The sequence below is a fragment of the Pongo pygmaeus genome, chromosome 12 (genome assembly GCF_028885625.2).
Source record: "Pongo pygmaeus isolate AG05252 chromosome 12, NHGRI_mPonPyg2-v2.0_pri, whole genome shotgun sequence".
In the NCBI taxonomy this organism is placed as follows: domain Eukaryota; kingdom Metazoa; phylum Chordata; class Mammalia; order Primates; family Hominidae; genus Pongo; species Pongo pygmaeus.
In genome coordinates, this window is record NC_072385.2 from 70,870,857 (window position 1) to 70,895,076 (window position 24,220).

Sequence of the window (24,220 nt, forward strand, 5' to 3'; positions counted from 1 at the left end):
TTAAAAAAAAAAAAATCCCTATTTTTGGCAGGGCATGGTGGCTCATGCCTGTAATCCCACCATTTTGGGAGGCCGAGGCAGGTGGATCACGAGATTGAGACCATCCTGGCTAACACAGTGAAACCCCATCTCTACTAAAAATACAAAAAATTAGCCAGGCGTGGTGGTATGCACCTGTAGTTCCAGCTACTCGGGAGGCTGAGGCAGGAGAATCGCTTGAACCCAGGAGGCAGAGGTTGCAGTGAGCCGAGATCACACGCCACTGCACTCCAGCATGGGCAACAGAGTGAGACTCTGTCTCAAAAAAAAAAAATCCCTATTTTTAAGAAATACATACTGAAGTGTTTATGGGTAAAGGGGCACTATGGTACAACTTACTCTTAAATGTTAAGAAAAAAATTACATACCAAATAGCTTAAGAGAGACTGATAAAGCAAATATGGTAAAATGCTGCCACTTGGGGAATTGAGGGGAAATGTATATGTGAATTATTTGTATTGTGTTTGCAACTTTTCTATAAGTCTGAAATTATTTCAAAATAAAGGTTTTTTAAAAATAGAGTTATTTTTAAAAAACAACGTACCTCCTTGTCAGAACCTCTGTACAAAAGGTAGTAATGAGATCATTTATTTTATAATCATTTATTTTATAAATAACCATTTATAAAATCATTTATTTTAGAAAAGATATCATTTATTTTATAAATAAATGACCATTTATAAAATGGTTATTAAATAAATGACCACTTATAAAATGGTTATTAAATAAATAACCACTTATAAAATGGTTATTAAATAAATAACCACTTATAAAATGGTTATTAAATATTTATAAAATTTTTAAATAAAATTTTTATTTATAAAATATTTTATAAATAACCATTAAGTACACACTGATATGAATAAATAACTGAATAAATAAATGAGGAATAAAGGACAAATCTTGCTTACAGAAAAATTCCAAAAATAAATGTAGAAGGAATAAAGGAAACAGAAAATTATCATTAGGACACAGTAGTGATCGCTACAAGCAAAATCTACTGATGAATTTTTAAATTGGTGACCAAAACTTTAAAGAAAAATAGGACAGTTACATAACTTCAAAGTATCTTCCCCCCAGTATTTATTAGTTCTGTGGTAGTTGTAACATATGTTCAAATTCTTTGATACTTCTCCTTCCAGGAGATGAAACTTAATTCTCCTCCCTGAGTGTATATTGGATTTAGAAACTGGCTTCTAATGCATAAAATATGAAAGGGTAAAACAGTAACTTTACAGTGGAGAAACTCCATAGACTAAGTGATCAAGGTGAATATTACCAGTGATAAGTCATGTTGATATCATGTGGTATATGATATTATGTGACAGGGGCTAGAGGCACTTTACCTCTGTGGTATCTTACCAAAATTCCATCACCTCAGTCTAATGACTAAAAAAACATCAAACAAACCCAATTTGAGGGACATTCTACAAAATAACCTACCCAGCACTTGGCAAACCTAACAAGGTCATGAAAAACAAACAAACAAAAAGACTAAAAACTATTACAGATTAGAGGAGATATGACAACTAAATGCAATGTGGTAACCTGGACTACATCCTTGGACAGAAAAAGGATATTAGTGAGAAAACTGGTGAAATCTAATAAAGTCTGTAGCTTGCCTAATAATATTAATCTTAGTTTTGATAAATGACAATGGTAAATTTATTAACTCAAATTTTACCCAAAAAAAGCTGGGTGATGTGATATATAAGAACTCTCTATACCAAGCTTGTCCAACCTGCGGCCCAACTCAAAATCACAAACTTTCTTAAAGCATTATGAGATTTATGCAGGGACTTTTTTTTTTTAAAGTTCATCAACTATCATTAGTGTTAGTGTATTTTACGTGGCCCAAGACAATTCTTCTTCCAGTGTGGCCCAGGGAAACCAAAAGATTGGACACCCCTGCTCTATACTATCTTTGCAACTCTTCTGTAAGCCTAAAATTAATTCCATAAGAAGTTTCAAAATAAATGAATTAACCAATTTTTAAAAGTAATTTTGCAAATTAGAGTATTCTTCAAATTAAAGCTGAACCACTAAACTTGATATCTAGACCCACTTATTGCATGAATAAATCCAGTTTCAATTAAGTTACTTTGAGATACGGTTTTACTACACAGCTTTCTGCATTTAATGATTTTGGAGAGGGAAAGAGAAGAATAAAAGATAAAATTTGAGAGAAACTATTTGCATGTAGCAAAAACAAGATTTCAGAATTTTAAGGGAAATGGTTGGAAGAAGACTAGTAAAATAGAATAAGGACATATTTAAAGGAAGGCTAATTTTAGAAGGACAACTATGGCAGTAATATAGGCAAAGGGGAGACCAGAGGGGCCAGGAAAGCATTAAGTGCTATCACAAAAGCCTACACTAGAGGTTCCCAAACTTTCTGGGTTTACAAGGCCCTTAATGTGTAACTTTTTTCAGACTCCCTCACCCCCAAGCCAAAAGAAATACCTAACCATTTTGTTTATTAAGCAGCCAGGTCCAAACAACCTAAGAAGGATGTATGTCCTAAAACCTTAGCACCTGTTTTAGACACTTGACAATCTAATTCTCAAGTTTGAGAATTAAGACACTGCCTCCCTAGTTTCCTGTTCCATGCAGATTTTCATGTGATATCTGCTTTTTGTCATAGCAACTGCCAAAAGCCCAGCTTTGCAAAAATGTGGTATCATTGAAAAGAATGTAGCAATATAATTTTGAAACTGCACTTCCTCAAGCTAGTACAGTCTTCCGTTAGTATCAGTGGAGGATTGGTTCCAGGACCTCCTGAGGATACCAAAATCTGAGGATGCTCAAGTCCCTGACATAAAATGGCATAGTATTTGCATATAACCTATGGATATCCTCCTGTATACTTTAAAGTCATCTCTAAATTACTTATAATATCTAATACAATGTAAATGCTATGTAAATATTGTTATACTGTATTTTTTAGAGAATAATGACCAAAACAAATCTGTACATGTTTGATACAATTTCGTTTTTCAAATATTTTCAATCCACAGTTGGTTGAATCCATAGATGCAGAACCCATAGATACAGAGAGAACCAACTATACTTTGTGTGGTTTCCAACAGATGCTGCTATGTTTCCTTCAAAATTGTTAAACATCTCTTGGCTCCCTTGTGAGTTCTCTGCAGTGCCCCTGGGCTCCTTGACACAGTTTGTGAATCATGGCCCTTGGCAAAAGACAGCAAAGGATGGAAACAAGGCAATGGAATAGAAAAATCAACGTGAGAATTAAGACATGCTTCAGAGAAAAAAAATGAGCAGATCTACTAGTGATGTTGTCTAGAAGTACAATTATAGTGCAAGTACTTAAGAAGTTTCAAAACTTTTCTTAAAAAAAAAAAATTATTCTGGTCAGCACAGTGGCTCATGCCTGTAATCCTAGCACTTTGGGAGGCCAAAGCAGGTGGATCACTTGAGCCCCGTGTTCAAGACTAGCCTGGGCAACATGGCGAAACTTTGCCTCTACAAAAAATACAAAAAATTAGCTGGGCATGGTAACACACATCTGTAGTACCAGCTACTCAGGAGGCTGAGATGAGGGACATCACTTGAGCCCAGGAACCCAGACTGCACCACTACACTCCAGCCTGGGTGATGGGAGTGAGACCCTAGCTCAAAAAAAAAAAAAAAAAATTCTACCTCAACAGTCGGAATAGCTATCGCTCAACACTCTTTGCTTATACGGAAGAGAACAAACCAGTCTTGTCTTTAAATGAACCAATGAACCTGTTTAAATATTTGTTAATTTTGGCAGCTAAAATGGCATAGCTAAAACACATTGCTCTCACTTTTAATCAGAAAGAAAATCACAAAATAGCTGAACCACTGTAAGAAAATTCAACTCAAAATTTCACGTCAATAAACATTTTCTGGAGTACCGATAGAACTGTCATCCAGCACCTGCCAAAGCTTTGTTTCAGATGGATTTTTAAGAAAGAATCAAATATGGTAGTTCTAAGACCTAATTTGATACTCTTCAGCAATTGGGTAACTTCTAAAATGACAGATTTGCCATCACTATCACAGACCTACAGAATCAGGACCTCCTAGGGGATATGGAAATCTCCATATTTGCAAAGCACCCCAGCAATTTTAAAGATAGTCAGTTTGGGAAGCAATGGCTAAATCAGCACTGTCCTGTAAAACTTTTTGTGGTGATGAACATGTTCCATATTTGCACTATCCAAGATGGTGGTCCCTAGCCACATGTGGCTAGTGAGCATTTGAAATGAGGCTACTGTAACTGAAGAACTGAATTTTACGTTTAATTTAAATTGATTTAAATTTAGATGTAAACAGCACATATAGTTAGTTCCCTCTGTACTAGACAGCACAAAACTAAATGATTTATGTAAAATTTCCATTCTTCTAAATTTCCCAAGTGGTACTCTTGGTTTAAATTAGATGATCAGAAAACTAGGTTTCTCAGCCATATTCTCTCATAAAAAGTCTTCATGAATGGTCGACATAAACATTATCTTATTTAACAGTGGTTCTGAGTCTTTTGTAGTTGGAGATTTTATCCAGTGTCATATTTTATTTTCATAATAAAAATCCTCTTTGGATTAAGGTCTAAGAAAAGTCTGCAAACAAATTTATATACTTTCTTTAGCCAGGAGGACTATTAAAGAGCCAGCGTGCATCCCTTTTTGCCTTGGCTGCCAATAAACTCAGAACAAAATCCAGTCTCCAATAGCAGCAACTAACTCCTCTCAAGTGCCTAGTAATATGTGCTCTCTCTGCTTCTGTAAGACCATTATTCTATTTATATCCCTAATTTAGTCAACATGGTATAATTTTAAATTCTTAGGCTGACAAACTCTTTTGGAAATAGGCAGGTTATCAAATTTTAAAGTGTTTTTTATAATTAAAGGTAAATTTTATAGGTTTAAAAAAAAAACTTTATTAAAACTATTTTCAAAATAACAATACCCGGATTCATAAAACCAGGAAATTTTTTAATAAACCAAACTTACTAAAGAAAATCAGTAGGTGCCTTTTAGCAAAGCTGCCTAAAAATATCACTATAACAGTGATACATAAGACAAATACCAGGTACAATGACATCCTGCAGTAATTTCACTGCCTGTTTCAAACTCAGTTCCACTCCTTTTAACAAATATGGAAAAGTCCTAATGTAGAATATGAACATCCCTATTGAGTATTCAAAATGCTTTGTGCAATTTTTCCTGAACTATTTTTATATCATGCAGTGAACAAGTTCAGTGGCTCTTTTGTTGAAATTTCCCAAAAAATCAGAACAAACACATTTGATGTATCAATAGCACATTTCCAGAAATGCCTAATTTTAAGTTCCCTGGGCATTTTAATTGCAAAACTCATTTGAAACTAAACTAAATCACAAGAACAGAACCTCCTCACATAATCCCTTAAAATTTCATTTTAGAAATCAACTTTTAAAGTATGTAAATCAAGATTTGATACCAAAATAATGTATGAAAATTACACACTACAAAAAGATCCTGGGTTCATTTCTTTAAAATCATGACAGGAAAAAAAATTTTAAGGAAAAACTGGCCCTGGGCATGGTGGTTTACACCTGTAATCCCAGCACTTTTGAGGGGCCAAGGCAGAGCGTCGCTTGAGGCCAGAAGTTCAAGACCAGCCTGGACAACATAGTGAGACCCCTGTCGCTACAAAAGATAATGAAAAAAGAAATGAACAGTCGTCACATAGAAAAACATCATAAATTGTAGCAGGTGGCAGACACTTTAGCAGCCAGAGTTGGCAGCCAGGAACGCAAAAAGCACTGGGAAACAACTCCTTGCTGCCTGTTCAAGCAGTTGCCAGGGGAGCAAACGGCCTCGGGAAGAGGAAAGGGACCTCAGACCTTCCAGATTGCTTCCTCTCACAAGAAACTATTTGTCTCAGGAATAAAGATGGCTGCTGAACCAGTGGAAGACAATTGCATCAACTTTGTGGCAATGAAATTTATTGACAATACACTTTATAGCTGAAGATGACGGTAAAGTATAAATGAATTTATTTTTCTTTGCAAACTAAGTACCTGCTTGAGACACATCTGTATTGCCATTATTCACTGAGAAAAAAACAGTTCACATGATACCAATCTATTTGGAAAGCCAATCTGCCCTCAAAGGAATGTGGACTCAGTAGCACAGCTTTGGAATGAAGACGACCATAAGAGACATAAAGAGGAACCTCTAGCAAAAGACGCTTCTCTACACCTTAAAAAATTATCCAGCTCTTAGAATCTACAAAATAGACTGCCTGTTTCATAGGTCCTAAGATTAGCAGGGAGTCATGGATTCTGTTGGGTGGGGGAGTTGCATAGGAAAAGGGGATTGAAGCCTTAGAATTGTCCAAAATCGGTAACACCTCCTCTCAGAAATGCTTTGGGAAGAAGCCTGGGAGGTTCCTGGGTTGGGGCAGGGTGGGGGGCGGGGGGGCAGAAAATTCTGGAAGTAGAGGAGATAGGAATGGGTGGGGCAAGAAGACCACATTGAAAGGCCAAGATCTGAAAGAAACCATGCATTTATGATGAATTCAGGGTAATTCAGAATGAAAGAGTAGGAGTAAGAGAATGATGAGAGAAGCTAGAGTGTAAATAGGGTGTAGAGCAAGATGTTCTCTTACTCCAAGATGTGAAATTTTGACGTTATCTTAGCGATAATAGGGCTAATTAAGCACAACATGTATTAGCTAGGGTAAAGATTAGTTTGTTGCAACAAAGACATCCAAAGATACAGTAGCTGAATAAGAAAGAAAATGGTTCTCTCAAAAAAAGTCTAAGTAGGCAGCTCAGAAGTAGTATGGCTGGAAGCAACCTGATGATATTGGGACCCTGACTTTCTTCAGTCTTGTTACCCATCATCCCCCAGTTGTTGATCTCATTCACATAGTTGAAAATCATCATTCTTCCTGGGTCCATACCTCAGTTATCAAGAATGGGTCAAGATAAGAGGAAGTCAGGTTCATTCCTTTCAAAGACTCTAATTGGAAGTTGTACACATCAATTCCCCTCATATTCCATTGACTAGAATTTAATCACATGGCCACACCAAGTGCAAGGAAATCTGGAAAATATAATCTTTATTCTGGGTAGCCATGACTCTTTAAAATTCAGAAATAATATATTCTTAAAATACCAAAAAAAAAAAAAAGAAAAGAAATACATCATAAAATGGCTTGGCACGGTGACTTGGCTGGGCACGGTGGCTCACGTCTGTAATCCCCGCATTTTGGGAGACCGAAGCTGGCAGATCACGAGGTCAGGAGATCGAGACCATCCTGGCTAACACAGTGAAACCCCATCCCTGCTAAAAATACAAAAAATTAGCTGGGCATGGTGGCAGGCACCTATAGTCCCAGCTACTCGGGAGGCCGAGGCAGGAGAATTGCTTGAACCGGGGAGGTGGAGGCTGCAGTGAGCCAAGATTGTGCCACTGCACTCCAGCCTGGGTGACAGAGCAAGACTCTGTCTCAAAAGAAAAAAAGAAGAGAAATACATCATAAATATCACAAAACATCACTACAGGACACATACAAACACACAGACATGCATACACAAATGCTGGCAAATTAATTCTACTTCGGAGGAATTAAGTTCGTTTTCTTAGCCGAACATTTGCTTGAAATTATTATAAAAAGGAAATAAAATTATAAAACCATAGGAATTGATTTTGCTTCAGAAGCAAAAATATGTAGTTCCTCTCCCCAAAAGTCAAAGTATTGTCAAAACTTAGCTCATTTCAGCACTGTACTTCTGCAGGCACATTCCCTGGTTACCCCTACCTCCCTGGTCACTCCAACCTATGCTAGTTCATCTTTCTCTAACACTCTTAAAAGTTCAGGTTATATTTACAATCTTCTTCCCACCTACTCTAACCTTTCTCTCTAGATAGTTCTCTTCATCACTCATTGCTTATTTATCAGATAAAAAATAATAACAACAATGGGTAAAATTTACTGGGTGCTTACTCTGTCAGACACTGTTCTAACCCCTTTATTACAGGTATTATCTTACTTAATCTTCAAAACAACTCTATGCTGGAAGTAGTGTTATTATCATCCTCACTACAGAAGAGGTACTAAGAGATAATTTGTCCAAGGTCACAGAGCCAGAAAATATGTATTTTACACATATACAGACCTCAAGTTTTCAGAAGCTGTTCTAAAGTTTCTTTCTATAAGGCTGGAAAACCGGCACAACGGTCTCTTCTCTGTTACTTATGTAGTTTGAGTGGAATAAGACTAAACTAATAGTTTAGAGCCTGAGCACAGAGAAGACAGAAAGGTGCTAGACTCTGTATTCCCTAAACACTAGCTGCAAGTAACTCCCACGACTTAAAGCAGAAATCAGCAAACTTTTTCTTTCTTTCTTTTTTTTTTTTTTTTTTAAAGAGATAGGGTCTCACCATGTTACCCAGGCTGGTCTTGAACTACTGAACTCCTGAGTTCAAGGGATCCTGCCACCTCGGCCCCTCCCAAAGTGTGAAAAAGTTTGTTCTCTATTTTTTTAGAGAACAAAAGAGCCAGTTTGGATCAGGCCAGAGTTTGCCAACTTTTGATCTAGAGGCATATTTTGAGTCATATGTAGACATAATCATGATGTAAGCACATCAATATCCAATTATAGCATTAAGTGGCTCCACTATATTCCTTAAAGAACCCACAATTGAATTTTGTAAAACTGTTCTTCACATAGAATAAAGACTTAAAATCTGGATAAAATACAATATGTAACAATTACAATTTAAAAAAAAATCAGTTCATAAGATACTATCATAAAATTACAAACAAGTAACCTCAATTTAGCATTTGTTAAAATCATATGCCTTTGACAACTTACAATATAGAAAAGACTGCGCTATTTTGTTTCAAGGAATAAGATGTTCAAGATTCATATAATTTGCAACATAGAAAGTACTGCAAACTAACCTCTCTAGAAGCAAGCCTAGAAACTAGGGAACAATACCTTTCTTACCTTGCCTCTCCCTTTTGCAGTCATCTAACCTTCTGCCCCATCTCTCCCCTCATACATTAAAGATTTTAGCACCAGGCCAGGTGCCGTGGCTCACATCTGTAATCCCAGCACTTTGGGAGGCTGAGGTGGGCAGATCATTTGAGGACAGGAGCTCGAGACCAGCCTGGCCAACATAGCAAAACCCTGTCTCTACGAAAAACACAAAAAAACTAGCCAGACATGGTGGTACATGCCGGTAATCCCAGCTACTTAGGAGGCTGAGGCATGAGAATCACTTGAACCCAGGAGGCAGAGGTTGCAATGAGCCACTGCACTCCACCCTGGGCAACAGAGTGTGACTCTGTCTTAAGAAAAAAAAAAAAGAGTTTAGCACCTGACTCTCTGTCTTAAATGTTTCTCCTCCCATTATTCTTGGCAACTTCAAGAGCCACACAAATAATCTGTCCACACATTGGCCTCTAAATTCCTTGACCACCCTCTTCATACCCAAAAAATCTTTTACTCCATTTCACCTCAGCCACCAACTCTCGTGATTATATACTAATAGCTATAGTCTCTAAAAAGGAATAGGAATACCTGGAAGGTGCAAAAGATTATCTACTCAAACATATCAAGAAATTGTACTTAAATTTATTTATTTTAAATGTATTTATTTTATTAAAGGAAATTAAAGTATACTCATATTTCATGTATGCAGTATATTAAAAATATATTGGGATATGTGCTCATTTTTGTAAACAGATATGCACATGTGATCCAAGGACACCACCAGTATCTTGTCATTAACATTAACCACATCCTCAAAATCAAGCACCTCACACTCTTCCACCTCCCACCTTTCTAGCTCCCAACCCCAACAATTCTTCAACCTCTTTAAAATCTTTCAGTCATTATCCTATTCATGCTTTCACTGACTATCCCATCTTTCACGTACTTACCTTCTCCTTTTCCAGCTTATATTCCATGGTTCATCATTAAAATCACTTCTGCACATTTGCTCTCAATTTCCCTGTCTCTCTTCCCCTCAGTTATACATTCCTGACAAAATCCAATCCTGGTCAAATCCAACTCTACCTATTCCATGCCTGCACCGAAGCACTGAACACAGTTGGATTAAAATATGCAAACTTGCTGGTTGCATTCACTTAAAATTTAAAATCACAAAGTTAAGAAAGTCATCACTACTACCCAGCAATCCCCCTACATTTCCCTAGTCAATTCATTCTCACTTTGACAACTTCATACCTCATCTCCTCAGTTCTTCAACAACTGTCACCTCCCTCCCAGCAGATGATTTCTTATATTATTTCCCTGAGAAAACAGAATGTCCACATCCTCCCCAACCAAATCTACCAACCTATCTGCTTCTCTACCCATGTACCCTGCTTCTCCCCTTGTAACAATGAATGGTCCCTGCTTCTACCTAAGTTCAAACTTTCCACTTGTGTTCTGGATCCTTTTCTCTTTCTCTCACTCAAAGACTTTTCTGTCCTAAGGTTACCTCCTCTCCCACCACATCATCCATTTTTCCTTCTCTACCAATCATTTCCATCAGCATTTAAACATGTTGCAGTATCTGCCAAGCAAAAAATGTACCTTGAACCCTTGTCTCTCTCCAAGTATTACCTAGTTCTCTGCTTTGTAGCAAAATACTCCAAAAAAATCATCTACACTCACTGTAATCACTTCCTTTCCTCTAAGCCAACTTAATCAAGTCTTCATCTCCACCACTCCATTGAACCATTCCTCAAAATCATTAGTTCTTTCCATCTTGCCAAATCCAATGGTCACCCTGCTCAATCTCTCAACAGTATTTGACACAGCCAAATACTCCCTTAATACACTTTTTGCAGTTGGTTTCTTAGAAAACACACTCTCCTAATTTTCCTATCTCACTACTGCTTGTTTCCTGTCTCCTTTGTTGGCTCCTCCTCTCCTTCCTCACCTATATGCTGAAGTGCCTCAAGGCTCAGTCCTCAATCCTCTTCTCAATCTGTATTAATGGATAGGAAATTTCCTATAGCCCCATGATTACAAATACTACTTACATACTAAGATGATCCAGCCTCTGAGTTTGCGACTTTTATAATTAACTGCTTAAGATCTCCGTCTGGATGTCCCAAACGAAAAGCAAACAGAATTCTTGATTTCTCCCTCACACCAAACCTTTTCCTCCCCAAGTGTTCCCCTATCCCTTCAATTAATATTACATTCACCTGGTTGCTCAGGCCAAAAACCTAGAGTCACTATTGATTGTCTCTTACTTTACATCATATCTAATCCATCAGTAAGTCCTGCTAACTGTATCTTTAAAAAATTTATTATCCAGCTACATGGGTACATAAAATTGTCAAAACTCACTGAACTGTACACTTAAAATGGATGCATTTTACTATATGCAAAAGTGTAAATTATACCTCAATAAAGTGTGGTGGTGCTGAATGTGTGTGAGGGTATGGGTGTGTTACTTACATATGTCTGACCATGTCTCATCACCTACTACTCTGCTGTTTGAATTACTGCAATAGCCTATTAGCTGGTATCCCTGCTTCCACTTTTACTCATGACAGTCCATATCCCACAAAACACACCAAGTTTGTTTCTAATTCATGCTTTTTTCTGTTCTTTGTAAAATTTATTTCAAAAGTAGGTTATTTACATCAAGGCTCATGTATCTCTATATCACTCCATGGTCAACAGAGAAATGCTTGCTTAAGCCACCCAAAGAAGTGGATCTGAAATTAATACTTCTTAATGTAATTTGGTTTTCATAAATTCAACTTAACACTAAAAGTGCATGTAGTCTTCTTAATGTCTAATTGGAAAACTAAACTGGGATCAGTTACACATAGCCTGGAACATCAGATTAAAGAGTTTATATTTTATCTAACAGGCCAATGTCACAAACTTAAACATTAAGAAAAACTACTTTTTTTACCTTTCAAATCCTGGGGTCACAAGGTTGGCAAAGATGTGTGAAATAATGAACAAAAAGAAGAGTTACTTTCAGGTTTATATCTTCACCTTTTTGTACCTCTAGAGTTTTGAACCATGTGATTGTACTGCCTATTTAAAATATAAATTATAATTAAAATTATATTTTAAAATAAGGAAAAGGAATTCTTATATGACATAGAAAAATAAGAAACTAAAATAAATACATGACTTTTTGGGAAAAGTTTATGGCACTTTGAATATTTTTAGTCCTCCCACCACGACTAAGAATTAGGTGGAAGAAATATAAATACAAATATAAAATATGTTCATATATATACATACAAAATATAATACGTATTCATACATAATGATTCATGTCATATATTAGAGAGCTTTTACCAGAATTTAATTTGCAACCTAGTTAAATTATCATCATAACCCCAACTTGCCAACTTTCATACAGTTTCCTTAAACACCTGTAAAGCCTTTGAGAACTCATATAGTAAAGATTTATCTCAGAAATCTAAAAGCCTACAGATGATAAAAGAACAGAACAGAAAGTAAACTAAGAGAGAAATGACAGTATAGTCTCTTTCAAACTCATCTCCAGAGGCCAGTCTTACTACTTGCCAACAGCTACATCGTTTAATAATTAAATGACATATGGACAAGAAGAAGAGTAGGGGGTATAAACCCCTATCATCTCCAAATTTGCTACAGCCCCTTCATGTGGCAATCAAGGAATGATGACGAATAGGACCTCTCTGGTATACTGTCCTTCTCTCAAATGAAAAAAAGACATTCTCGTTTTTGTTCCTGATCTAAGTTCTAGTGGTTCTAGAACTGGTATAAATAATTCTGGTATTAAGTTCTAGATGTAAGTTCTAGAACCACTAGACAATACAAGAAGTATTGGGGGTACTTAATACTTAGTACCCCCTAATACTTCTAGGAGAACATCCGAATCCTTCTGGTATTAAGTCCAGATCCTATCATAAGACCTGATTTAATAGGGACACCATAATGGCCAGCCCTAAAAGTAATCAAGCCATTTATTCAACTGCAATCAAGCTAAATTTTCGCTGTAGCTTTTACCTTTAGACACATTAGCAATAACTTAAATTGTTATTTAAAAGTTAATAACTTAAAAGCTCTAGGGAAATAAAATTCCAGGAAGGCTGCAAACTGTGAGGAAGAAACTGATTTTCTAACTGAGGAATCACCTGATAATGTTCTATTTCCCTTAAGAAAAAGATTAAAATTTAACCATCTTAACGTTGATGCTCCCAGTATACTGCCAAGTTAAGAAACACCTATAATCACAACCTTCTCCAGCTTGGTTAAGTACACCCAAATTTCCAACACAAAAGCTTGGATGTCAGTCTAGCCCTTTTCTTCTCCCTCATCCCCATCTTGCTCAGATCCCCAGTTGAAATGACCACCAAACCCTACCCATTTTGTGTTCTGAGTGTTCCTCCAGTTAATTCTCTCCATTCCCTTTGCCACTGCCTAGTCCTAACCTTTTGTCTCTTCTTATTTATTAAACAGCTACCGTAATATTGCTTTTTCCAGTCACCCTTTTACTATGATCCTCAGTCTACACTGTTGTCCCCCCACACTGTTGTCCTGGTGAACTGTTGTCCCCCCTACACTCTTGTCCTGGTGAAAATAGCAAACCTAATGTCTCTTCTGCTCATAATCTTTCACTATGTTCCTATCACCTACAGAATAATCCCCAAATCATTTATTAACAGCACATAACTTTACATGCTTTCAGTCCTGCCTGACTCTCAAACCTTGTATCTCACTGCACGCCCCCCAATCCTACACTTTAAACCCCATTAATATCAAACTATACTACTTGAATTTCCAGCACATCCCATACTAGGTAAGCCTCCCATGTTTCTGCATAGGGTGTTGCTTCAGTCTAGAATGTCTTTCACTTCTTCTCCCTTGGCTTCCTGGACAACAACTATGAATCTTTCAAAACCCAGCTCAGATCCCAGGAAGCCATCCCAACAACTCATCCTCTACCTTTAAAGAATTGATTGTTTTTCCCTCTGCGACCTCTGTACATGATAATGGTATCTATTAGGCACTATGTCCCTGACACTGTTCCAAGCATTTTACATGTATTAACTCATTTAATCTTCACAATTACCCTCCCCATGAAGTGGCACCATTATGACCTTTATGGATATGGAAACTTGAATCACAGAGAAGTTAAATAACCTGTCCTCAAAGATACTCAACTGGATGGAGACAGATTAAAATCCTTATGTCATACATATTTATATTATTGCATCTCTCACAGTGAACTTATTCATGTGACTCTCCTTATACTGGACTGCACACTCCTTGAGGACAGGGATTATGTCATATTCTACTCTAAATCCACAGTACCTGGTAGAAAGTAGGTAATGAGTGCATGCATTTCTCAAACTGATTTTAAAACAATATTCCTAATAAGTTGAAGAGAAAAGCATTCAGAAACTAGTTCCAAATAAATATTCAAATATAAGAGTTCTAGAATAAAGCAAGCTATTTTTTTAATCTAATAAAATGGATGTTAAAAAGAAAAATTATTACAGACCTGAATTACAGTCCTTCTGGACAAAGAAATGGACTTATTTTGCAATAAGTCCATTACTGCTTAATCATTCCAGTAAATCAAGACCCAAACGACCATTTGCTTAAAATTAACTTTTTTATCTCACTAAATAAAAAATTTTTGTTGTTTATCATTCAGGGCAATGGGAAGAAAGCCCTATATTTACTCTTCTCAAGTGGAAAAAAGCCAATCACAGACCAGCACTACTAATTGCTTCCTTCAATCTGGCCAAGAAATGTATCCCATTAGGCAATTAAAATAAAATACAGTTGCCTGAGTAAGCATTTAACAAAAGAATTTCTAAGGTTTTGTGGATGGCCTTCCATTAATCAAATAATGAAAAATTCTTTATCCTAAGCAAGGAAAAATGAAAAAACAAAAATAAAATAGATTACCATCACCCCACAAGAATATAGACTTCTATATTAAAACTCTTTTAAATCATATGCCTGTTATATTAAAATATACGGATTAATGCTCACAATATTTCAGTAGCCATTCTTTGTCTTCTTAAAATTACAAAAATCAAAGTTATTTTAACACTAATGATTAATAACCTCAAAACCAAATCTATTGTATTTAGTGTGCTCTCACAGTTACAGTCCTCTGAGCCATACTGAAGCGCAGTAATTAAAATCCACAGGGATGGTACTAGCAGCAACAGTGCACAGCACAGTACTTGTTAGAGTTATCTGCACCCCACCCAGCTTCTACACGCTAGTGCACTATAAAAAGGTAAATATACTATCAGAAGACCCAGAGTTTAGACCACAGTATGCTTAGGCCACAGCACAGCAAAGTCTACCTCCAGGTACATCTTACCATTTCTTCGTACACTCAACCATCAGCTCCTGGTAGGAGGCCACAAACTGGAACTTGGATGCATGTTTTCCCACACGCTGCAGTCTCTTCCAAACTGAAGCCATGATGATCAGTCAAGACACTGGAGCAGTTCTGGGTTAGCAATACAGCAGCTTTAATAATGCAGAGGGTCCAAAGCAAAGGAACTTTGCATGTATGTCTTTTAAAAACTCAACTACAACTCGAAATGATGCTTGGGGTCCATAAGTCTTCTCCCTGTTTCACAGGGTAAATCCCATCTTAGATGAATGGCCCAGTCAAGAACACTATGATATACGTGACAGGATGAGTGGGAGGGGGTTCCCTCATGGAGACATCACCATGCTACCTCAGGGGCTATATGATGCGTATTCTGGAGGACTGAAAAGCAAAACAAAGACAAAAAGAGAAAGAATATGAGGAGAGAATCATGAGAAGTGACTAACCACCCATGTTAAATAACGCTGCAAAAGACCATCCCAGTTCTCTGCATGTCTTTTAAACAATGAAACAAAACACCGACCTCAAAAGCCAGTAACATCAAGGATGCAAGACACCAAGGAAGAAATTACAATTCACACCGAAGACGTGGAGCGACACATCAGGTAGTCAGCATCAACAACAATCCAGAGAGACGGTAACTCGGGGCCCTACCTCCCCGTTAGCATCACAGAAGGGCGAGCAGAGCGGGAAAGTCTAGGGATGCTGTTTAATGTCCACCGCCAGAAAGAGGGAGAAGTGGAGTATTTTTTAATAAACTTTGTTTTTCAGTCGGTAATTAATAGCCTCAAGTCCGACAATATGTGCTTGGAACAAATTAGGGAGCCAGGAGGAATGCTATTTTTCAGTCGGAGGGAGGAAATAGATGGGGAACGAAGAGTGGAGGGAAATCTCCAGGCAGAGAGAGGGCAATGTCCCGGCTCCAGGCCACTTGGGCTCCTTCGCTGCCAACCGGAGGGAAATGGAAACTCCTGCCTGGGCGTGAAGCAATGACCAGCGGGGCAAGTGGACTGTGCAGGGTGCGGTGCCTCCCTCCCCCATCCTCAGGGGAACAGTCCGCCGGAGCCCAGTCTCCTCACGCACGGAGCCCAGACCCCTGCCCCCCAGCGGAGACAGGCGGTGGCTCCTCCGCGGTCCCTGTCACCCAGGCGACACCAGAAGACCCCAGCCCGGACCCCGAGCCCCGGCCCCGCCACTCGTCCACTCCCGCCCCCTCCTCACACCTCTAATCCCGCTGTCGGGCTGAGTCTGGCCCCGTTCCCTTCTCAGAGCCGCTCCTCCGTCGCCGCCGCAGCAGCAGCAGCCGCCGCCGCCGCCACCGAGTCCTCCATCCCCGCCGGAGCCACATGGAACAGCCAAGCCAGCCACGGCGCTCGCGGGAGCCGGGATCTGCAGCCCCTCAGGCGGACGGCGCCCCTCACGCCCGCCCCCTCCCTGACAGATCGCCCCGCGACCGTCCCCACCCTACCAAACCCTGCCAGAGCCACCGCTCAGCGCCCAGCACCCCCTCCCCCGCCTTCCTCCTCCGCCACCATCATCATTACCTCCCCCGCCGCACCTCTCACACTAACCCTACCCACGGCAGTTCAACCTCCACCGCCCCGTCGCCATTGGCCAGGCCCTGCGCGTGCCCCGCCCACCTCGGCGGCCGGGTCTTAGAGCGGCTGGGGCGCCTCATTGGTAAAACTGCCTGCCCATCACAGGGGCTCCACCTTCCCCTTGCTCGGGAGGTGGTTTTCCCCGAAGCCGGAATGCGACGCACAGGCTACCTTTTTTTAAAAAAAAAAAAGAAGGAACCGACTAAGGACGATCCCGCCCGTTCTTCTGATTGGCTTGGAGAGGGAAGCGATAGGCGGGAGGAATAGGGAGTGTTTATAGTGAACTGCAAGGTGATTGCAGAAGGTGGCTGTCCGTCAAAGGCGCCGCTCGTGCTGGGCTGGGTTTCTGGCCCCGAAGGGTGATTGCAGACCTAGAGATTGGCTTCGCTGCAGCTGTGGGCAGTGCAGCTGCCTGTGGGTTTCTCTCCTGTTCTCATCGCCGGGACCTGGGCGCGCCCTCTCCTCCGCCACTGGCAACTAGGGTTTTTGCGCATACAGCCTTTATTTCACCAATTCCTCCTGGGATCTTACCTGACAACCTGAAGTAATGACCCTGTCAGGCACCCCCCGACACCCCCGCCCCTCCCCGCCCAACATAGAGTCAACTGGTCTTCAACGGGATTGAATCAGCTGAGCTAGACACAAAATGTGTACAGTACAATTTCTTCTTGTTCGGAGTCTTCAACATTTCTTTGAATCTTGGTTTCTCCTCTTCGCTGTCGGACCCTTTTGCCCCTAGTGAGAACTGTAGATGGATTTGGGAACAGCTAGCGTATAAAAAGGGTGGTCAAAGGCAATAAGGAGGAGGCAGAGTGAGGGCAGGGACACTTAATCTTGTTAAAAGAGCCAAGGGCCCTTTTGAGAATATGAAAGCTACAGATACTTTCTCAAGGGGGAAAAAGTGTTCTGTCTCAAAACACAAAAAAAATTGTTTTAGTTTTAGATGGTTCACAGACCCCTGGTGTAGAGAAAGAGGACAAAGAATGAAACTTCAGGGGAATCCTAGCATTTAAGGAATAAGCAGAGTAAAATGGGAAAGAGACTGAGAAGGAATAATCAGAGAAGTAGGTGCATCAGCAAGCAATGGGCAGACAGTTTGGAAAAAAAAGAGAGGCAAGCTAACATAAAAAGAAAGCAAGCGGGATGGGTTCTGGAAACAAGGATCATTCAATCTTACGAAGGTTGGAAAGCAGGGTGTATGGACAAAGTAGCTTGAAAGGTGTTAGGGTCTAGGGAGGATTCTTTCGGGGAAAGGAAGAGAGAGCAGTGATGGGTGAGAACTGAGTCCATCTGTAGACATTGGGGGCCAAGACAAAGTGGAGAGACATGTTGAAGAATCAAGAGAAACGGGGAGACAGATGTAAGGCTTGAATCCAGTATCTAATTCAATTTCCACTTTCAATAAAGAAAATGATCTAATAATACAAGAGCACAGTGTGCATTTTACAGAAAACAGCACAGTTATCGCTTATTTTGCTAGTCAATTGTAAAATGTTAAGATAATCATAATAATCATATTGATTCTTATTTTGTATTAAGAGTTCTCCGATGTCCTTCCTGAGTGGTTTACGAAGTCACTACAACCTACAGCCATTATGATCTCATATAATAATATATTCTGCATCATTAATAGGATTTAAGTGTGTGGAGTTTTTTAATGGCTTATTTGTAGAAATGGTCATAAATTATTTTCATCCAAGTTACCCTTCAGAAACAATCCACATGATGATCAGAAGGTTTTTGCACCCTGTGTATTACTGTTCTTTGGAAGTTCTCAAACTTTCTCATGTGGTCATTCTGGTTTCTTTTTTTTTTTTTAAGTATTTATTTATTTATTTTTTCTTTTTATTATTATTATTATTATTATTATTATACTTTAGGCTCTATGGTACATGTGCGCAACGTGCAGGTAAATTACATATGTATACATGTGCCACGCTGGTGCGCTGCACCCACCAGCATGCTTCCCTTACTCCAAAGGGAGAGGGGGAAGGGAGAAAAAATAGAGCGACTGACTTTATTGTAAAGAAATTTTCTTAAAAGTAATAAGTTTTAAACAGTGTCTTTAAAAAAAAATAAAGGAGTAGGATCCCTAGGTAATCTTCCTCAAGTTGTGGAAAATTTCAAGAGACTGATAGTTTCTTATGACAGCTCTTCTTTTTAGGGGAAGTATTTGTCTTGGATGTAAACTCTTATTTTTCCTTCTAGACACCAAGATAGCTAAGAAGAGATCAAAGTTAGAATCGTTTACTAAATGAGTGAAGGAATTAAGAACAGCTCTTGACCCTGTTCTGCCACTGACCTCATGTTCATAGGCTGTCTCCTGGAGGCCCTACAGAGCAGCTACTTCTTCCCCCATAACATTTTAAAAAACAACCTGTATACTAACTAAATTTATTGAAGAATATTAAATATAGAATATGTTCAGCTCTTTTGGCCTGCTTTGCTGATAGTTATTGAATACCAAGTATTAATCTTTTTTTTTTCTTGAGACAGGGTTTCTCTCTGTCACTCAGGCTGGAGTGCAGCCTCACCCTCCCAGGCTCAAGCAGTCCTCCCACCTCAACCTCCCGAGTAGCTGGGACTACAGTCGCATGCTACCACGACTGGCTAATTTTTTTTTTTTTTAAGGAGCAACTCTATTAACTGATAGGCTAATTTTTTGTACTTTTTGTAGAGACAGGGTTTCACCATGTTGCCCAGGCTGAACTCCTGAGGTCAAGTGATCTGCCTGCCTCAGCCTTCCAAAGTGCTGGGATTGCAGGTATGAGCCACTACTTCCAACCTGATCATATTAAATATTACCAATAGTACATAAAAGTTACAGTCCCTGTTCTCAAAGACTTTCAGGAACATGTTCGATGTGTACACAAGAAAGTAACACAAATTACTTAACCTCTCTGAGTCCCAGCTTCTTAAAGCATGATCCTGTAAAACATAATCATGCCTACCTTTCTGGGATGTTGAGAAAATGGAAGATATGTACATAAAGTATCTGGCACATAGTAAACAGTCAAATGGTAACTAGTAACATATGCTATTGTGTTTGGTAGCAAACATAAACAAGACAGAAAAGAGCAAAACAGACCTTCAAGAATACTTGGGCAATACTTAGTGCCAAACATTGCTACCTCAAGGACTAAAGAGTCTTAAAGAGTACATTCAACATTATTTATCTCCCATTAATTCAATTGGTACCAAGACTGGAACAGCAATAATTTAGGTGGACTCAGGATTTTATAATAATTACTAAGAATCCACTTATCCTCAATCCTCATGACCACTCCTTATGTCATATATTAGCTGAGATCTTTTGGCATGCTAGAAGTTACCCTTATCTTAAGGTCCCATTTCCCCTACCAACCAACAGGTACGTCCTACTCACCCTCTCACTTCCAGGATTGCCCACTGTGTCTGCCCCCTTCTAATTCCCTATTTACTCGGATCTTGATTTATCATCTCCCTCTGTCCCAGGTTTAATGCAAGTTACATTAATTATCCTGTCCATTTGACCCAGGTTGTTGACTGCAAAATGTTTTACTTAACAGAAGATGTAACATTTAAAATAATTTAAATTTTGCCTTTAAATATCATCAAGCTTAAAATGAAGATAGAATACAAAGAAATAAGTGGAAAATGGCATCCAAAAACTTTAAATCTTCTCTGCCATGACAATTTTGAAAATGACAGAAATTATTTTCAGTGGAACAGCTTTTCTAGTCACTGCCTCAGAAACTCCCCAAATGGAGATTCAAGACTATGAAATGTAACCATAGGCTTGAATTATTATTATCTTTCCTGGTGATAAAATTCTTATCTTTGGGTTTTACAGTTATTGCAGTAAAAATTGTCCGAGGTATTATTGCAGGATTTAACCACTAATGGAATTTATCTGTGCCTTATTCCTAGTAATAAGATTTACTCCTAATAATAACACTGTAGGTTTTTGTATTTTTTTTTTCCAGTTACCATAGTGGTTATACTATACACAACAATATTACTGCAATTTTTAACTGTTAATGAAATTGTTTTAATCCCACAGCAGACAAATTTACTTCCAACAATCCTATAGCAATTTTTATGTCCTTAAAAACTCACTGTGGCAGGCCAATACTTTAAAAATTTTAACTGATGGTTTCTGTAGTAGTTGTTTTTCCAAGAATTAAATATTTCCTTTCTTGCTACGGCTTTTCTCCTCTTATACCCCACCCCAAGATCCTCAGCATTGCACTCACCCTCATTTAGGCTGGTCTTTGCTCATTGTTTCAGCAAAGGAATATAACAGAATGTAGAAAAACAAAAAAATTTTTATTGGTTTTTGAGTTTCAAAAGCCTAACCCTTTGAGGAATAATGAAATGGAATCCAGTTAGAGACCTACACTGTTTGCCTCTAACCACATGTGATTATTGAATGCTTGAAATGTGGCTAGTCCAAATTGAGATGTGCTATAAGTATAAAATATACACTGATTTCAGGCTTAGTATGCAAAAAAGATTAATACATTAATAATATTTATATTGATTACATATTGAAATAATATTTTGGATATATTGGGTTTATTAAATAAAAGACAGTAAAATTAATTTTACCTGTTCCTTTACTCTTTTTTAATGCAGCTACTGGAAAAATGTAAATTATATATATGCCTCACATTATATTCCTATTGGACAGTGCTGTTACAGACAATAGTAAAGCTTCCTTTCCCAAAGATGAGAAATGAGTTTCCTGGGCTGGAAGGGAAAGACAAAACTTGAAGGGGATGTAATGAGAGCTGGATGCTAGTGGATTTCTGAGAGCAGGACCTAATCCCACCCTATTCTGGCACAAGCTTTGGAGAAGGGAAGCTGAAATGATAGGATCTATCTATGATATCGGAGAGCTAATAGAAATATTTTTATCCTTATTAGAGTCCTGGGGAGGTGGTAAGACCCTTAACAGAAGAAAAAACTGGGTTGTTATCTAGGCCAGCCAAGATTTTGGAGTGGCACAGTCCAGTAGAACTTTCTATGTTGAATATCTACATGGCTGTCCAATGGAGTAACCATGAGCCACTTGAACTACTGGACATGCAAAATGTGGCTAGTGTCACTGAAGAAGTTGAGTTTTAATATTATTTAATTTTAATTTATTTATTGGCTACATGTGGCTGGTAGCTACCATAATGGACAGTGCAAACTTACATAGTACTATGGAGGTTCTGGATGCCCAACACAATTTCCAGACACCCAGAGGGGTACAGAGGCACTGCACAGCCACCAGACCGAAAGAGTCCTTGCTGATGGACCAAAATCAACCCAGCAACAATCCATGGAGCTGGCTGCTAATGAAGAAAGATGAATATTAGAACTCTAAGAGGAGCCAGCATAGTAGATGAGAAACAAGGATTAAATGCCTCATCCCTTTCCCCCGACATAGTGATGCTATGTAAGCCCCCTCAATTGAGATGCAGTTCCTGCCAAACTGACTATGATTAAGTGTTTGCCACCCCTTGTGAAATCAGAGCTTGAAATAGAAAGTAGGTTGAGTAATGGGAAAATAAAACTGTGTTTTTTGCCAACCTGAATTTCTTTAGATTGAGATTTATGCCTGTTACATAACCTTAAATAATAACTCTCAACAAAATAATTTAAAACCTATGTTTATTCTCTTAAAAGGTGGCCTTTTTTTTTACTCTATCATTATAGGACCCAAGTTCTTTGGTTGACATAAAAGCTTAGAAAAGCTGCATTAGGAAACCATCTTTCAATTAGGAACAGTATTCTTTGGTGAAATTGTTTCTGTTGCAGTTACCCATGAACTAATATTTGAAGTTAGTCATAATGAAGCTTTGAACATTGAACCTAAGATTGCACTAATTCTAGGACCTCAGTTGTATACTAAAAATACAATTTTGTCCAGCTCCACAGCATCTAGAAAAGACCAACATGGGCTTGGTTGCTAGAGGCAGAGGAGCATTCTTGACTTCCTTGAAACTCAGGTAGAGACTGAAGCAAATCTACAGATATTATCCACTGGTGATTCGGCAGGACTAACTTCTGTTGTTAATCTGGAGCAACATAGTGAATGACTAGAAGCTTAGAAATCTTTAAGAATATATTGCAGGCAACAATGATATTCAACATGTGGACATTCAGTGTGTTAACAACACGGCATAGGCATTAATCAGTTAGAATGGATGACAACTGTAAACCATTGGCCTAGTTGTCCCTTTGTGAACTAAATAAATACCAGCCCTGACTCTAGAGTGCCCTTACTGGTCTATAGCATCCTCTCAATCTAACCCTTCTAACTACTTAAGATACTTTCATGATGGTGAAGTCCCAGTCCACAAATGTGTATGTCAAGGTAAAAGCAGCTAGCTGAGATAATTTACACATTGCAAATAAGTGGGCCATTACTGGGATTATAGCAGAAAAGATTTGAGTTGGAATTAAGAGCCCAGCTGAGAAAGTCATTGCTAAATTCAATAAATTCATCTCCTATAAAATCAGCAGGGATTCTTGACCAAGACTTACTGGCCATTTCCCATGAAATGTTAAGAGCCTTTGGCAAATTATAAGGGGTAGACTGACCTTTGCTTCACTTCTTCTGTGTTTTCAATAACTGGAAAAAAAATCCAGGTAACCAGATACAGCATCCAGCCAGTGTTTTCCTCTGAATAATTCATAGATGATTATATTTGTATGAGCAAGATAATATAATTAATATCATTCTGAAATAATAAGGCTAGACAGGAAAGGCAAAGAAAAGCTGGTAGAAATTCATAATCTTGGAGGGCATTGACTATGACCCTTGTGGTGTAAAATCACAGCACTTCCATCCCATACAGTACAAAGAACACACACACAAAAAGCAAAATTTCAAAGCAAGCTGAAAGCAGGCAAAACTCCACTTACCAGGGCACTGGGCATGAGCCAAGGGAAAGTAGCCCTGTTGCTGAAGCTTGTCCCAGATGAGTAGAGCTGGAAAATAAACCCAGCTTTCAAAGGGCAGGATTAACTCATGCACAGTTTGGGCAATCTTCTGGGCAGGGCAAGATAGAGAAAAATTCCAGGGCAAGGGCAATAACATGAGAGCCAGAGAGAGCTGCAATATTGTTCCAGGTCTCTCTTTTCACAGCAAGTCACCCAATTAGTGACTGGGCTTACAGTGATCAGAACATAGCCTGGGAAGCAAAGATGACTTTGTGAGAGCTGCTGGAT

General features: G+C 38.7%; 1 protein-coding gene across 39 annotated transcripts in view; it reads right to left on the reverse strand.

Moving 5' to 3' along the window:
- EHBP1 (EH domain binding protein 1) overlaps nt 1-24,220 on the reverse strand; it is a 381,714-nt gene that overhangs the window by 332,688 nt on the left and 24,806 nt on the right. For 8 of the 39 annotated variants that reach the window (XM_054475128.1, XM_063648667.1, XM_054475118.1 and 5 more), the window contains exons 1-2: nt 16,643-17,050; nt 15,402-15,800 (exon numbers count right to left, since the gene is read on the reverse strand). In XM_054475128.1, coding sequence (XP_054331103.1) covers nt 15,402-15,505 — 104 coding nt within the window. In that variant the 5' untranslated portion in view covers nt 15,506-15,800; nt 16,643-17,050. Of the gene's footprint in view, nt 1-15,401; nt 15,801-16,642; nt 17,077-24,220 lie in introns of those variants that run through there. The other 31 variants (XM_054475129.1, XM_063648666.1, XM_054475115.1 and 28 more) reach the window with 16 other exon arrangements.